The sequence below is a fragment of the Eriocheir sinensis genome, chromosome 59, assembly GCF_024679095.1.
Source record: "Eriocheir sinensis breed Jianghai 21 chromosome 59, ASM2467909v1, whole genome shotgun sequence".
NCBI classification, from domain to species: domain Eukaryota; kingdom Metazoa; phylum Arthropoda; class Malacostraca; order Decapoda; family Varunidae; genus Eriocheir; species Eriocheir sinensis.
The window spans coordinates 9,190,964-9,208,116 of NC_066567.1; the positions used below are offsets into that span (position 1 = coordinate 9,190,964).

Here is a 17,153-nt window from a genome sequence, read left to right on the forward strand (position 1 = left end):
TGAAACAACAAGGTAACACTTTGATAATAATAATAATAATAATAATAATGATGATGATGATGATGATGATGATAATAGGGGGCTTTGTAGTGAAGATTTGTTTGTTTGTTTATTTGGTTTTCATCTCTCTCTCTCTCTCTCTCTCTCTCTCTCTCTCTCTCTCTCTCTCTCTCTCTCTCTCTCTCTCTCTCTCTCTCTCTCTCTCTCTCTCTCTCTCTCTCTCTCTCTCTCTCTCTCTCTCTCTCTCTCTCTCTCTCATCCCATCCCATCTCTTTCCTTCCTCCTCCTCCTCCTCCTCCTCCTCCTCCTCCTCCTCCTCCTCCTTCCTGTCCTCAACTTCCCCATTCACTTTCTTCCGTGTGTGTGTGTGTGTGTGTGTGTGTGTGTGTGTGTGTGTGTGTGTGTGTGTGTGTGTGTGTGTGTGTGTAGGTTCCTGTTACACTTTTTTTGTAGAACAGGGAACTGATTCTTTTTTTTTTCTTTTTTTTGGGTTTTGTTTTAACGTGATACTTTTCTTATTACTTTCTTTACACAGTGTATCTTTTCTTTTTTGCTTTATTTCTTTACTTATTTTTCTTAATTATTGAACTTTTTTGGGATGTTGTTTTTCTTTTTTACTTTATCTTTTTCTTTTGTCTTCTATTCATTAAGAGAGACTTGAAAACAGAGATGGATGCTGGAGGATAGTGAAAGAGGAGGAGGAGGAGGAGGAGGAGGAGGAGACGCCGTAACCTTGACACACTTGTAATGGGTCAGTAACACCTCCTCCTCCTCCTCCTCCTCCTCCTCCTCCTCCTCCTCCTCCTCCTCCTCTTCGTTTCTTCTCTATTGTTCTTTTTTCTTTTTCTTTATCCTCGTATATACTTATCTAATTATATATGTCAGTTTTACATTGTGTGTGTGTGTGTGTGTGTGTGTGTGTGTGTGTGTGTGTGTGTGTGTGTGTGTGTGTGTGTGTGTGTGTGTGTGTGTGTCCCGGAAAAAAGGAAAGCATGTCAGAGAGAGAGCAGGAAGTGAGCAGTGGCGTAGCGTGGGAGAGAGAGAATATTACTCATGTTTTTATTTACTCTATCTATCTATCTATCACCACCACCACCACCAATAAAAACAACAGTAGTAGTAGCAGTAATAGTAGTAGTAGTAATGGTGTCTATCTCAACCTTCCTCTTTCTCCTCTTCCTCCTCCTCTTCCTCCTCCTTCCCCTTTCGTTCCCTTCTTTCTCCAATTTCTCTTTCTCCTCCATCTTTTTCCCTATGTACTCAATCCTGTGTGTGTGTGTGTGTGTGTGTGTGTGTGTGTGTGTGTGTGTGTGTGTGTGTATTAAATTCCTGTAGCACTTCCTGTTTTAACTTGCCGCTGTCTCTTTTTGCGTGTTTGTTTATGTGTGTGTGTGTGTGTGTGTGTGTGTGTGTGTGTGTGTGTGTGTGTGTGTGTGTGTGTGTGTGTGTGTGTGCTCCAAAAACACAAACAGGTGATGAATACAGATTTTTTTTTTACATTGGTTCATATCTTTTCCTCACGTGACTTATTTCCAATTTAATTTCCCTTTCTCACTCACTTTCCCTTTTTTTCGTTGTTTATTCTCTCTCTCTCTCTCTCTCTCTCTCTCTCTCTCTCTCTCTCTCTCTCTCTCTCTCTCTCTCTCTCTCTCTCTCTCTCTCTCTCTCTCTCTCTCTCTCTCTCTCTCTCTCTCTCTCTCTCTCTCTCTCTCTCTCTCTCTCTCTCTCTCTCTCTCTCTCTCTCTCTTTCCATATCATTCATGTTTTTTTCCTCCACTTTCCCTCTCCCTCATGTTTTTTTTCCTCCACTTTCCCTCTCCCTCACGTTTTTTTTCCTCCACTTTCCCTCTCCCACATGTTTTTTTTCCTCCACTTTCCCTCTCCCTCATGTTTTTTTCCTCCACTTTCCCTCTCCCTCATGTTTTTTTTTTTTTGCTTCAGTTCTGTTCCTTCCTCCACTTCTCTTTTTTTATCTCCTTCTCCTTACTTTTTTTTGCACTTTTTCCTTTTCTCTTCTTCCTTCCTTTTCCTTCGTTCCTATTATTTTTCCTTTTTCCTTCCCCTCTTCGCCTGAATTTTCTTCCTTCCTTGTCTCTTTTCTTTTTTTCCCTCCCTTTCTTTTTTTTCTCTTTTCCTTCCTTATCCGCCTCCTCTTTTTCCTTTTTTTCCTTTTTTCCTTCCTTCCTTCCTATTCTTTGCTCATTTTCCTTCCTCTTATCCGCGTCATTTTTCCTTTATTTCCATCTTTTTTCCTTCCTTCCTTCCTTCCTTCTTACCTCTTTTACATTTTTCCTTCTTTATCCTCCCCTCTTTTTTTTCCTTTTTCCTTCCTTCTTTCCTTCCTTCATATTCTTTGCTCATTTTCCTTCCTCGCATCTGTCTCAGTTATTCTCTTTCCTTCTTTTTTCCTTCTTTCTTTTACTATTTTCCCTCATTTTCCTTCCTCTTTTCACCTGACCTTCCTTCCTTCCTATCTTCCTTCTCTTCTCTCTTTTTTTTTCCTCCCTTACTTCATTATCTCCCTCCGTGCCTCTCTTGGGTCATGCCGTGTGAGGTAAGAGGTCAGAGGTCACGAGCCGCCTCCATCCCCCCCACGTGACCTCTCGTTAGCATCCGGAGGTCAAGGTTCTGAGATGAGGGAGATTAGGTCATGACTGGATGCTGGTTTTCTCAATATGACCTCAACATTGACTTTTCCCACCCCACCATTCTCTCTCTCTCTTCCTCCTCCTCTTCCTCCTCCTCCTTCTCTCTCTCTCTCTCTCTCTCTCTCTCTCTCTCTCTCTCTCTCTCTCTCTCTCTCTCTCTCTCTCTCTCTCTCTTGTCCTCTTTTCCTTTAGTTATTTTCCTTCCCCTTCCCTGTTCCTCCATATCCTCTTCTTTCCCTCTCTCTCCTCTTCCTCTTTCTCCTTTCTTTTCGTTTACTTATTTTCTCTTCCTTCTTTTCCCTTCCTTTCTCTCCTCTCCTTTATCTCCCTCTCCATCTTCTCCTCATTCTCTCATCTTCCTTCTCTTTCTCCATTTCCCTTTCCTCCTCTCCTTTTCTTCCTCTTCCATTTCCCTTCCTTCATTTCTCATTTGTCTCCTATTTCTTGTGTTTTTCCTCCCTTCTTTCCTCCTTCAGTTTTCTTCCTCTTCTGTTTCCTCCTTCACATCCTCCAAATCCTCCTCCTCCTCCTCCTCCTCCTCCTCCTCTTCCTCCTTCTTCAGGCTTCAATCACGACATCTTTTTCTCGTTATCTTCCTCCTCCTTATCCTCCTCTTCCTTCCGCTCTCGTGTTCCTCCTCCTCCTCCTCCTCCTCCTCCTCCTCCTCTTTCAGCCTCATAAGAAACACCATCACGAAGAAATTATGGCGCTGCTTCTGACCTCTTGTGTGTGCGTGTGTGTGTGTGTGTGTGTGTGTGTGTGTGTGTGTGTGTGTGATGGGGGATGTTATGTCTGGAAAATGGTGTTGGTTTTGAGGGTGATGACATTGGTGGTGGTGATGGTGGTGGTGATGAAGAATAGGAAACATTATATTCTTCTCTCCTTTTTCCTTCTCTCTCTCCCCTTCTCTTCCTTTCTCTCTCTCCCCTCCCTTTCTTCCCTTCCCTTCCCCTCCTTCACCCTCGTTCTCTTCCCTTCCTCTCTCTTTTTCTTCCCTTTCCCTTCCCTTCCCATTCATCTCCCCTTCCTTCCTCCTCATTTCTTCCCCTTCCCTTCCTTCCTATTCTTCCTCTCCCCTTCCCTTCCTTCCCCTTCATTCCCTCCTTCTCTTCCCTTTTTTTCTCCTTTATCAAGCCTTCCTTCATCTCTCTTCCTTCCTTCTTCCTCCTCCTCACATTTTCCCCTTTTCCTTCCTCTCTCCCTCTCTTTCTATCTTCCCTTTCCCTTTTTTCTCTCCTTTATCAAACCTTCCTCCATCTCTCCTCCTCCCCTCCTCTTCCTCCTCCTTTCATCTGCACTTTTTCTTCCTCTCTCTCTTATCTAATGTTATTTTTTTCCTTCTCTCCATCTCCCCTTTCGCTTCCCGTCTTTCCTCCCTCCCTACCTTCCTTCCTTCCTTCCTTCCACTAAGAATCAATACCTCAAGATTTCTCCTCCTCCTCCTATTGTCTTCTCCTCCTCTTCCTCCTCCTCCTTCTCCTCCTCTCCTCATGTCTGTAATAATAATGATGATAATAAGAATAACAAGAAGAAGAAGAGGAAGAAGGTGATTAAAAATAGAAAGAGGAAGAAGTAGAAGAAGAAGAAGAAGAAGAAAAATAAGAAGATTGATAATGATACTACTACTACTACTACTACTACGTCTACTACTACTACAACAACAACAACAACAACAACACAAACATCTATTTACTCAACTCCTCTCTCTCTCTCTCTCTCTCTCTCTCTCTCTCTCTCTCTCTCTCTCTCTCTCTCTCTCTCTCTCTCTCTCTCTCTCTCTCTCTCTCTCTCTCTCTCTCTCTCTCTCTCTCTCTCTCTTCATATTTCTGAGTCACGTGATTATTTTTTTTTGTTGTTGTTGTTGTTGTTGAATATGATTAACTTTTTTTTCATCCTCTTTTTTATTCGTTTCTTCAATCCTTTTATTTTGGATTTTATTGTCAAACTTTTATTTTTTGTTGTTTTCATGTTTTTGTTTTTTTTTGTTCCTCTCCGTTTGATATTTGGGTCACGTAAGCTGGTGGGTACGCGCTGAGGTCATAGAAGAGAGAGAGAATTTTAAGTATTTGCAGTAGTAGCTAGTAGTAAAAAGATGACGAGATGGAGCGATTCTGCGTCTCATTGTAGTAGTAGTAGTAGTAGTAGTAGTAGTAGTAGTAGTAATAGTATCCCTTGAACTGCCTCCTTTACTGTAAAAAAAATAGTAATGATAGTAATAGTAGTAGAAACATCAATAAATACATCCACAACAGTCCCAGTAGTAGTAGTAGTAGTAGTAGTAGCAGTAGTAGTAATAGTAGTAGTAGTAGTAGTAGTAGTAGTAGTAGTAGTAGTAGTAGTAGTAGTAGTAATAGCAACCCTTAAACTACCTCTTTCACTGTAAAAAAAAAGTAATGATAGTAGTAGTAGTAGTAGTAGAAACATCAGTAAACACATCAACAACAGTCCCAGTAGTAGTAGTAGTAGTAGTAGTAGTAGTAGTAGTAGTAGAAACATCAGTAAACACATCAACAACAGTCCCAGTAGTAGTAGTAGTAGTAGTAGTAGTAGTAGTAGAAACATCAGTAAACACATCAACAACAGTCCCAGTAGTAGTAGTAGTAGTAGTAGTAGTAGTAGTAGTAGTAGTAGTAGAAACATCAGTAAACACATCAACAACAGTCCCAGTAGTAGTAGTAGTAGTAGTAGTAGTAGTAGTAGTAGTAGAAACATCAGTAAACACATCAACAACAGTCCCAGTAGTAGTAGTAGTAGTAGTAGTAGTAGTAGTAGTAGTAGTAGTGGAGTTGCAGGGGAGTGTGTTGTGGGCGGAAGGTTTGAGAAAGTTCACACCACTTGGATCTATATTTACACCTTTATCGCTGTGAGAGACGACCTTAAGAGAAACGGGGGGAGGGGAGAGGAAGGGAAGAAGGAGGAGGAGGAAGGAAGACTGCCCTTGGGGGCGTAGGGAGAAGAGGAAGGAGGTAACTTGAGCAAGGAAGGGAAGGGGAGGATGAAAGTGAATGTAGGATAAGAGGAAGAGAAGGAAAGGGAAAGGGAAGGGAAGGGAAGGGGAGGAAGGGGAGGGGGGAGGAAAGGGGGGTGCGGGATGACGTAGAAAGGATAGGCATTACGCAATCTGATGTGTGTGTGTTCGTGTGTGTGTGTGTGTGTGTGTGTGTGTGTGTGTGTGTGTGTTCGTGTGTGTGTGTGTGTGTGTGTGTGTGTGTGTGTGTGTGTGTGTGTGTGTGTGTGTGTGTGTGTGGTCAGGAAGAGCACCTGTGATTACCTACACACCTGTCTCTCTCTCTCTCTCTCTCTCTCTCTCTCTCTCTCTCTCTCTCTCTCTCTCTCTCTCTCTCTCTCTCTCTCTCTCTCTCTCTCTCTCTCTCTCTCTCTCTCTCTCGGGGGTGATGATGATAATGGTGATGATGATGGTGGTGATGAACTCTCTCTCTCTCTCTCTCTCTCTCTCTCTCTCTCTCTCTCTCTCTCTCTCGGGGTGAGTGATGATACTCTCTCTCTCTCTCTCTCTCTCTCTCTCTCTCTCTCTCTCTCTCTCTCTCTCTCTCTCTCTCGGTGGTGGTGATGATAATGGTGATGATGACGGTGATGATGAACGGAATACTCGCTTTGGAGGAGGAAGAGGAGGTGGAAGAGGAGGAGGAGGAGGAGGAGGAGGAGGAGGAGGAGGAGGAGGAGATGGTAATGTTATAGGCAGTGAACTCATTGATGGTGGAGATAGAAGTGGAGGTGATGGAGGTGGTGGAGGAGGTGGTGATGATGGTGTTGAGAATTAATAAGGGCGGTCCTGCTTGTAATGGAGTTGATGGAGTGGTGATGAATTTAAAGGCCCGTGGTTAAGGAATTGGAGGTGACGGTAATAGTGGTGTTCAAGGTGGTGGTGATGAAGGTAGTAGCAGAGGTGGTGGTGGTGGTGGTGGGTAGTGGTGGTGGTGGTGGTGGTATGGTGGGTGGTGATGATCTTTGTGGTGGTGGTGTTGAAAGTGGTGATGAAGGTGGTAGCAGAGTGGTGGTGGTGGTGGTGGTGGTGATGATCTTTGTGGTGGTGGTGTTGAAAGTGGTAGCAGAGTGGTGGTGGTGGTGGTGGTGGTGATGATCTTTGTGGTGGTGGTGTTGAAAGTGGTGATGAAGGTGGTAGCAGAGTGGTGGTGGTGGTGGTGGTGATCTTTGTGGTGGTGGTGGTGGTGATGATCTTTGTGGTGGTGGTGTTGAAAGTGGTGATGAAGGTGATAGCAGAGTGGTGGTGGTGGTGGTGGTGATCTTTGTGGTGGTGGTGTTGAAAGTGGTGATGAAGGTGGTAGCAGAGTGGTGGTGGTGGTGGTGGTGGTGATGATCTTTGTGGTGGTGGTGTTGAAAGTGGTGATGAAGGTGGTAGCAGAGTGGTGGTGGTGGTGGTGGTGGGTGGTGGTGGTGATGATCTTTGTGGTGGTGGTGTTGAAAGTGGTGATGAAGATAGTAGCAGAGTGGTGGTGGTGGTGGTGGTGGGTGGTGGTGGTGATGATCTTTGTGGTGGTGGTGTTGAAAGTGGTGATGAAGGTGGTAGCAGAGTGGTGGTGGTGGTATGGTGGGTGGTGATGATCTTTGTGGTGGTGGTGTTGAAAGTGGTAGCAGAGTGGTGGGGGTGGGGGTGGTGGGGGGTGGTGGTGGTGATGATCTTTGTGGTGGTGGTGTTCTAACCGGTCAGCTTTAATTCTGCCATGCCAAGGACGCCACCACCACCACCACCACAACCACCACCACCACCACCACCACCACCACCACCACAACCACCACCACCACCACCACCAGAATCACCACCACCAGTATCACAGTCACCACTATCACCACCACGACTGTCACCACCACCACCACCGCCGCCACCATCAAACCATACTGACCAATCTTTTTTCCTCTTTATGGTTGAATAATATATAGAACTGACGATATATAGAGACAGACAGACAGACAGAGAGGAAGGGAGAACCAGAAATAAAAATAAAACAAAACTAAACCGAAATGAAAATATATATCCAAAAATAATAATCAGAGAATCACAAAAATAAAAGAAAATCGAAAAAATACGGGAAATGACAGAAAAAATGAAAATCTACAAAAATATTCCTGAAAAAGACTGAAATAAAATGAAAAAACATCCCAAAATAAAATGAAAAATAAAAGAATGAAAGACAAAATAAAATAAATAGGAAATGAAATAAAATAAAAGATCTGAAATTAATGATCTGAAAATTTAGAAAAAAATGGTAAAACAAGGAAGATGGAGGAAGAATTAAGGAAATGAAAAAAAAGAAAGAAAATTGAAAAAAAGAAAAAAAGGAAAAAAAGAAATGGAAAAAAAGATGGAGGAGGGAAGGAAAAATGAGTGCAGGAAATGAAGGACGGTTTTGAGCTATGGAGAAGGAAGGAAGGGAAGGAAGGAGGGATGGAGGGAGGAGGGAAGAGGAGGGAAGATTTACAAGAGTTTAAAATACCCTTTGGTAAACATTTGTACCCTCCCTCCTCTCCTTCCTTCTCTCCTTCTCTCCTCTCCTTTCCCTCCTTCTCTCCTTCTCTCCTCTCCTTTCCCTCCTTCTCTCCTTCCTTCTCTCCTTTCCCTCCTTCTCCTTCCTTCTCTCCTTCCCTCCTTTCCTTCCTTCTCTCCTTCCTTCTCTCCTTCCCTCCTTTCCTTCCTTCTCTCCTTCCCTCCTCTCCTTCCTTCTCTCCTTCTCTCCCTCCTTCTCTCCTTCCTTCTCTCCTTCCTCCTCCTTCCTTCTCTCCTTTTCTTCTCTCCTTTCCCTCCTTCTCTCCTTCCTTCTCTCCTTCCCTCCTCTCCTTCCTTCTCTCCTTCCCTCCTTTCCTTCCTTCTCTCCTTCCTTCTCTCCTTCCCTCCTCTCCTTCCTTCTCTCCTTCCCTCCTCTCCTTCCTTCTCTCCTTCCTCTCCTTCCTTCTCTCCTTCCTTCTCTCCTTCCTTCTCTCCATCCTTCTCTCCTTCCCTCCTTTCCTTCCTTCTCTCCTTCTCTCCTTCCTCCTTTCCTTCCTTCTCCTTCCTCCTCTCCTTCCTTCTCTCCTTCCTCTCCTTCCTTCCCTCCTCTCCTTCCTTCTCTCCTTCCCTCCTCTCCTTCCTTCTCTCCATCCCTCCTTGCCTTCCTTCTATCCTTCCTTCTCTCCTTCCCTCCTTTCCTTCCTTCTCTCCTTCCCTCCTTTCCTTCCTTCTCTTCTTTCCCTCCTTCTCTCCTTCCTTCTCTCCTTCCCTCCTTTCCTTCCTTCTCTCCTTCCTTCTCTCCTTTCCTCCTCTCCTTCCTTCTCTCCTTCCCTCCTTTCCTTCCTTCTCTCCTTCCTTCTCTCCTTCCCTCCTTTCCTTCCTTCTCTCCTTCCTTCTCTCCTTCCTTCTCTCCTTCCCTCCTTTCCTTCCTTCTCTCCTTCCTTCTCTCCTTCCTTCTCTCCTTCCCTCCTTTCCTTCCTTCTCTCCTTCTCTCCTTCCTCCTCTCCTTCCTTCTCCTTCCTCCTTCCTTCTCCTTCCTCTCCTTCCTTCCCTTCCTCCTCTCCTTTATCACATTATTTTTCCTCCTCCTTTTCTTCCTCCTCCTCTGCCTTCCCTCCTTTCCTCCCTTCCTTCTCTTATTTCTTCTCTTATTCCTTCTTTTTCCTCATTAATCACATTTTCCTTCTCTCATTTTTCCTTGTTTTTGTTTTTCTTTGCCTCGCCCTCCTCTACCTTCCCTTCTATCCTCCTCCTCCTCTTCCTTCCTTCCTTCCTTCTCTTTCTCCTTCTTCTTCCTCATTTTTCACATTTTCCTTCTCTCATTTCTCCTTGTCCTCCTCTACCTTCCCTTCTATCCTCCTCCTCCACTTCCTTCCTTCTTCATCTCCTCTCTTCCTCTTCTTCATTATCACATTTTCTCTTCCTCTTATTCCTCTTCGTACATTTGTTCTTCTGTAAAATTATCTCTTTCTCTTTCTCTTCTCTTTCCATCTCTTTCCTCCTTTCATTTTTTTCTTTCTTTTCTTCCTTCCTTCGTTCCCTCAACCCTTTCGTTTCCCTCTTGTCAATCACCCAGACTTTAATCTCTCTCTCTCTCTCTCTCTCTCTCTCTCTCTCTCTCTCTCTCTCTCTCTCTCTCTCTCTCTCTCTCTCTCTCTCTCTCTCTCTCTCTCTCTCTCTTTTCCTGCCGCCCCCTCTCTTTTATCTCCACACAACTTGTTATCTCCTTCAATGTTCCTTCCTCCTCCTCCTCCTCCTCCTCCTCCTCCTCCTCCTCTTCCTGTTTCTCTTTATTTTATTTATTTTACGTTTCACAAATATTGATTTCCTGATGTTTTATTTTTTTATTTTTCTTGTTTAATGTCTTGTTTAGAGGCATTATTATTATTATTATTATTATTATTATTATTATTATTATTATTATTATTATTATTATTATTATTATTATTATTATTATTATTATTATTATTATTATTATTATTTGTTCTTCCGATGTTCGTGTTTATTTCTTTTTTCTGTATTGTTTTTTTCCGTTCAAAGAGAGAGAGAGAGAGAGATGAACCAAAAGGAAACATATACCGCCTTCTCTCTCTCTCTCTCTCTCTCTCTCTCTCTCTCTCTCTCTCTCTCTCTCTCTCTCTCTCTCTCTCTCTCTCTCTCTCTCTCTTCCTTTTCCTTACGTCTTTCCTCCTCCTCCTCCTCTTCCTCCTCCTCCTCCTCCTCCTCCTCCTCCTTTTCTCCTCCTCCTCTTCCTCCTCCCTTAAACCCGTCCCCTCCCCTTGACCCTTCCCTGTAATATCAAGGTAAACGGGATTGGCTTCGTTATTAGAGAGAGAGAGAGAGAGAGAGAGAGAGAGAGAGAGAGAGAGAGAGAGAGAGAGAGAGAGAGAGAGAGAGAAAGGGGGGGAGAGGGCTGTTTCTCTGTCTACCTTTATCTATCCTCTCTTTATCTACTCTCTCTCTCTCTCTCTCTCTCTCTCTCTCTCTCTCTCTCTCTCTCTCTCTCTCTCTCTCTCTTAATTAGCCCTACAGATATTTTCCGACGACGAAGAATTTCCCTCCTCCTCCTCCTCCTCCTCCTCCTACTCCTCCTCCTCCTCCTCCTCCTCCTTTTTGTCTCCCTTTTCTGTTTTTTTTTTAAGTTGTTAATTAATTTGGTGTTTGTTTTGCGCCTTATGCTAATTAATGTTATATATACCTGTGTGCGTGTTCGTGTGTGTGTGTGTGTGTGTGTGTGTGTGTGTGTGTGTGTGTGTGTGTGTGTGTTTCGTAGTTTTAATTAAGTAAGAGCTCCGTTTTTCTCGTTAAACACACACACACACTATTAACCTAAATTAAAAGACCTCATTAATTAATTAGCCTCGTTAGTGTCTTTATCATTATCATTATTATTATTATTATTATTATTATTATTATTATTATTATTATTATTATTATTGTCATTTTTGGCGTTATATTTGGTTTTATCGCTGAGAGAGAGAATTACCTTTCTTATTCTGGGGGTAAAATAGGAAAAAGTTGGCAGGAAAGGAGGAGGAGGAAGAGGAGGAGGAGGAGGAGGAGGAGGAGAAGGGTTTTAGGGGATGATTAAAGAAAAAAAAAAGGGCCATTGAATCTAATTAGAAGATGAGTTTGGGGGAGGAGAAGAGGAGGAGGAGGAGGAGGAGGAGGAGGAGGAAGAGGAGGAAGAGAAAGAGGAAGATTAGATGGAGGAGGAGGAGGAGGTGGAAGAGAGGATGACGCGGATTTATTATTGATGTTTTTCTTGTTTGTTGTTATTTACTTTTTTTTTACTATTTCGTGGGGTTTAATTATTGTTGTTGTTGTTGTTGTTGTTCCCTCTCTGTCTGCATGTATTGATGTTGATGATGATTAGAGGATGTTGTTGTTGTTGTTATTGATACGATCTCATGTGTGTTTTTTTACTTATCTATTTTAGCATTATTAATATATTCATCATCATCATCATCATCATTACTGTTATTTTTCCCTATTTGCATGGTTATCACTTTCCCTTTAGCTAATTATAATGTAGTTCTGGTATTAAGGTGTGTAATATTAGTGTAGTCTAGTATGTGTCATTATTGCTATTATTATCATCATTATTATTACTACTATTATTATTATTATTACTACTACTATCATTACTATTACTTCATCTTCATTCCGTTCAATTATTCCTTTATCAAAACCAAACCAAAAAAAAAAGGTTCAGTATTTCCATCTTCCAAACTTTTAAATCAACTACGAATTCTGACTTTCACAAAATCCCCCCCAAAATAAGACAAAAATACACACAAAAAAAACAGACAAAAAAAGAACTTCATATTTCCATCATTCAAACTTTTCCATGAGCTACAAATTCGAACTTTCTCAAAATCCAAAAAAGAAAAGTGAAAAAAAATCCAAGAAATCTTACTTTTCCCAACCTTGTTCTTGCCCTTACTTAAACCCTAAATTAAGTTCAGTACTATTATCATTTTAGCGCTAAGGGATCGAATCTTTAAAGGGTTCGTTTGCTGTTTCGACTCACTGACTGACGCTGCTTCGCTTCTCTTTTGTTTCAGGTCAGTTTACAGTATGACGACTCGGGGAAGAGCGTGATAGTAAGTAATGTGTGTGTGTGCGTGTGTGTGTGTGTGTGTGTGTGTGTGTGTGTGTGTGTGTGTGTGTGTGTGTGTGTGTGTTTTCTTTTTTTCTTGAGATGTCGTTACTTCTTTTTTCTTCTTCTTCTTCTTCTTCTTCTTCTTCTTCTTCTTGTTTATTTCCTGCTGTTTTTTTCTCTTTCTCCTTTCTTCTTCATCATCTTTTCTTACTTCTTTTCTTCTTTTTCTTCATTTTCTTCTTCTTTTCTCATTTTTTCATGTACAGATTAAAAGAGAGAGAGAGAGAGAGAGAGAGAGAGGAACCCTTCATCTGTTGTCCTCTCCTCTGACGTCATTGAACAACTAGACTCAGTGCTTCTCTCTCTCTCTCTCTCTCTCTCTCTCTCTCTCTTCGTCGAATCATTTACGTCACCTCTCCTTCCCTTCCTTTCTTCCCTCCCTTCCTTCCCTTCCTTTCTTCCCTTCCTTTCTTCCCCTCCTTCCCTCCTCTTTCTTTCTCTCCACTTCTTCCCCTTCCTCCCTTTCTTCCTCCCTTTCTCCCTTCCATTTTCCTTTCTCTCTCCGTCTTCTTCCTTCCTTCCTTTCCCTCCTCTCTACGTCTCTTCTTCTCCCTCTTCTCCACTCACTTTCTTCTTCTCATTTCTCTTCTTTTCTCTTTTTTTCCGCCTTTCATCTCATTTCTCTCCCTTCCATCTTCTCTTTTATCTCTTCTTTCCCTCCCCCTTCCTGTCCTCCTGTCTCTTCCCTCGTGTGTTTTCCTCCATTCCCCTCCCGTTATCTTCTGTATCCTTTTCAACCTCCTCCTCCTCCTCCTCCACCTCCACCATCATCAGGGCAGGAAGCGGTTAATCTGTCTGAACGAGCGCCAGATGTTTCACTCGCTCTTTCAATTGACGTGTTTCGAAGCTTCGGACCCGGGTGTTCGGTGCTTCGTTTTGGGTTTTGTTTTTCATTTTTTGGTTTTGGTTTTTATTTGGAGGGATATTTTTTTTTATTTGTTTGTTTTTGTTTTTATTGTTTTTGGAGGGGTATTTTTTGAGGTTTTCAGGTTTTTTATTATTAAGGATGATTTTTGATTTTTTTCGGGATGATTTTTAAGGTTTTTCAATTTTTATATTTATTTTTATTTTAGTTTTGGTTTTGAAGGGATTTTTAAAGAAGTTTCGTATTTGTTTGATTGTTTTCTTGTTTTAGGTTTTGTGGACTGTAGGTTTAAGGTCACACACACACACACACACACACACACACACACACACACACATGCACCTAATAGCAAGCAGCGGAAACATAATCAAAACACTATCAAGCGTATAATTTATGACTTCCTTTGCCGCTGTCATCATCATTATTATTATTATTATTATTATTATTATTATTATTATTATTATTATTGGTAGTAGTAGTAGTAGTAGTAGTAGTTGTAGTAAGACAAGTATATAAGTAGATAGAGCTATTAAAACCCTCTTGATAATTATTGAAACCACGTAAACAGACAGACAGACAGACAGACAGACAGACAAAATAAACCTAACTAACAGAGACATAAGGAGAGAGACAGACATTGACGTAATAATAGATGGAGGAGGAGGAGGAGAAGGAGGAGGAGGAGGAGGGGAACAGTAAGGCTTAGATTGCAGTAGGCTTGTGACAGAGAGAGAGAGAGAGAGAGAGAGAGAGAGAGAGAGAGAGAGAGAGAGAGAGAGAGAGAGAGAGAGAGAGAGAGAGAGAGTGAGAGAGAGAGAGAGAGAGAGAGAGAGAGAGAGAGAGAGAGAGAGAGAGAGAGAGAGAGAGAGAGAGAGAGAGAGAGAGAGAGAGAGAGAGAATAACGAGAACGAGATAAAAGACGAAAAAATCAAAGAAGGATGAGGAGAGAGAGAGAGAGAGAGAGAGAGAGAGAGAGAGAGAGAGAGAGAGAGAGAGAGAGAGAGGGGGCGGGGGTGATGAAGCAGCTGACGAGTGATAGGCAACAGGAGGCGGTTGTAACTTGGGAAGACAGGGAACGTAAACTGGTGCTAATTTTAACCCGAAGGTCTCGCGTCTTCCTCGTCTCTCTCTCCCTCCCACCTCGTGACCCCGGACCGAGTACCCATAAATCCAAATCCGTGACGAGAGAGAAAGCTTGGTGATGAAATGGAGCGTGGAGAAACTAAGCACAGTGAATGAAATATGGGAAAACTAACGTAGATGAATGAATGAGAAAATAGAGCAAAATATATATAAAACAAGCAACGTGTCGGATAAGCAACTGAGAGATAAAATAAACTATAGATGAATAAATGAAATAACTGAGAAAATAAAAAGCAAATAAAGTAATGTGTATCTGTAATTCAAGCTTTCTGAATCTGTACTAATGATCATACGCAGATACCTCAGAGTATAGATTATTTAGATAGCCGAGGGATTAAAGTGCATAGATAACTCATTTTTTTTTAATATAAATAGCACAGACCTTCTAAAACATACTCAAAATACCTCATATTATAGAGTATTTAGATAGCCGAGGGATTAAAGTGCTTAGATAACAGTTTTATTTATATTAATAGCACAGACCTTCTAAGATATAAGCAAATTCCTCAGATTATAGATTATTTTGATAGCCAAGGGTCTAAATTGCATAGATAACTCATTTTTCTTAATATTAATAGCACAGACCTTCTAAAACATACGCAAATACCTCAGATTATAGATTATTTTGATAGCCAAGGGTCTAAATTGCATAGATAACTCATTTTTCTTAATATAAATAGCACAGACCTTCTAAAACATACGCAAATACCTCAGATTATAGATTACTTAAATAGCTGAGGTCATAAAGTGTAGGATAACTCATGTTTCTTACTATAAATAGCTCAGGCTTTCTAAAATAACGGATATTTCTGTTCTGTAGCGTGATATCGGCGGCTTCCTAAACAGAGCCTTCCCGGTATGTCCTTCTCCGTCATCGGCAACACACGCGGCAGGACGCAACACGAACACGGAGACGCAAAAAAATATCGTACAGTCAAGCTAGAAACAACGTGCCAGATTGTCTTATTCAGCCTCTTATATTTACCGACTTTGGACCCAAAAACTCTCTCGTGGACCCCAATAAGGAGATTCACTTATAATTATCGTTAAAATAGTTAATTCCTAATGTTTCTTGGCAATAGTTAGGCGTCAGAAACCGGTAAATACTATGCTCTGAGTACGACAATCTGGCAACAGTGGCTAGAAATCGTTACATGCAGGCTAATTCGGTATTCTTAGACGTTTCCGCCCGTCATATCAATTATCCCCAAGCCCGAAACCGTGATTACCCGGGTGATTAACTGGGTGTTTTTTCACGTTCTCGGTACAGAAGAGTTTCCACCTGCCACTTCAACTATTTCCAAACCCGAAACCGAAATTAACCGGGTTTTTATGGGTGTTTTTTTTTTTGTTTTTTTGTTCACGGTACAATGGAAGAGTCAGACGTTGAATTAGCCTACCCGTGGAAATGGAAAAAAAGCCTACAAGTTTTTCTTTTTTTATCGGGTGATTAACTGGGTTTTTTTTCACGTTCGCTGTACAGAAGAAGAGTCAGACCACCACCAGGGACGTCAAACTACCCGTGGAAATGAAGAAAAAAGGCCTACAAGTTTTTTTGTTTTTTTTAGGGTGATTAACTGCTTTTTTTTCACGTTCGCGGTACAGAAGAAGAGTCAGACCACCACCAGGGACGTCAGACTACCCGTGGAAATGGAAAAAAAAAAAAAAACTATGATTTATTTTTTTATTTTTATCGGGTGATTAACCTTTTTTTCACGTTCGCGGTACAGAAGAAGAGTTAGACCACCACCAGGGACGTCAAACTACCCGTGGAAATGAAAAAAAAAAAAAAACGCCTAAGTAAGTTTTTTATACAGTAAAGGAAACGGTTCAAGGGCAAAAAAATAAGGCAATAATGAAAAAAAATAAGCTCGAAAATCACTGCTCCCAAGAAAGACTTATAAGGAGCGGCCAAAAGCGAGTAGCGGGCTTTCTTTTTTATTTTTGTTTCCTTTTTTTTAGTGCCCTTGAGCTGTCACCTTTGTTGTAAAATAAATAAAAAAAGAGGTCAATTTCGGGTGTGTTTGGGCTCCGAAATGTTGAAGAAATCGACCCTGAACATCGCGCAAAACAGGGTACTGGGGGTTCATCTCTGAGTTTAGGCGAGTTGGCGTGCGTACTAAATGGAGGAGTGAGAACAAATTGGTGGGCTTAGGATTCGAACACGGCCCCAAGGTTCCCGGTGCCCACGAGCAGGCCGCGGCGCAACCCGATCCCGGAGTGTACTGGAACCGCGGGGGAGGGTGTGAGGGTGACTATTATTATTATTATTATCATTATTATTATTATTATCATTACTACTACTACTACTACTACTACTACTACTACTACTACCACCAATAATAATAATAATAATAATAATAATAATAATAATAATAAATCTGTCACGTCGGAAATTGAAGCCAGAAATGTTTCATAGTCGGTCTGCTATTCATTTAACATTTATAATTATACGTTGTTGGTATTTGCAGGGTGAGTTTTGACGTTATTAAAAGCAAAATAAATAACAATAGTAATGAGTGTAATGATGATAATAGTAATGATTGTAATAATGATGAAAAGAATATGATAATGATTTTGATTTTTCTATTCTTTTTTCTTCTTCTTTTCTTCTTCATCCTCTTTTTTTCTCCCTCTTCCTTTTTCTCTTGTTCTTTTTCTTCTACTTTTTCTTTTTCATATCTATATTTCTCCTCTTCTTCTTTCTCTTCTTTACTTCTTCTTCTTCTTCCTCCTCTTCTTCTTCTTCTTCTTCTTCTTATTATTATTATTATTATTATTATTATTATTATTATTATTATTATTATTATTATTATTATTATTATTATTATTATCTTTATTATCTTTATTATCTTTATCAACTTCAAT

The 17,153-nt window shown here is 41.3% G+C and overlaps 1 protein-coding gene across 6 annotated transcripts in view; it reads left to right on the plus strand.

Annotated features, from left to right (window-relative positions):
• LOC126985543 (C-Maf-inducing protein-like) overlaps window positions 1-17,153 on the plus strand; it is a 125,826-nt gene that overhangs the window by 27,695 nt on the left and 80,978 nt on the right. For 4 of the 6 annotated variants that reach the window (XM_050840639.1, XM_050840640.1, XM_050840642.1 and 1 more), the window contains exon 2: window positions 12,180-12,218. The exons of the other annotated variants lie outside the window; for them this stretch is intronic. In XM_050840639.1, coding sequence (XP_050696596.1) covers window positions 12,180-12,218 — 39 coding nt within the window. The remainder of the gene's footprint in view (window positions 1-12,179; window positions 12,219-17,153) is intronic. 6 annotated transcript variants of the gene reach the window in all.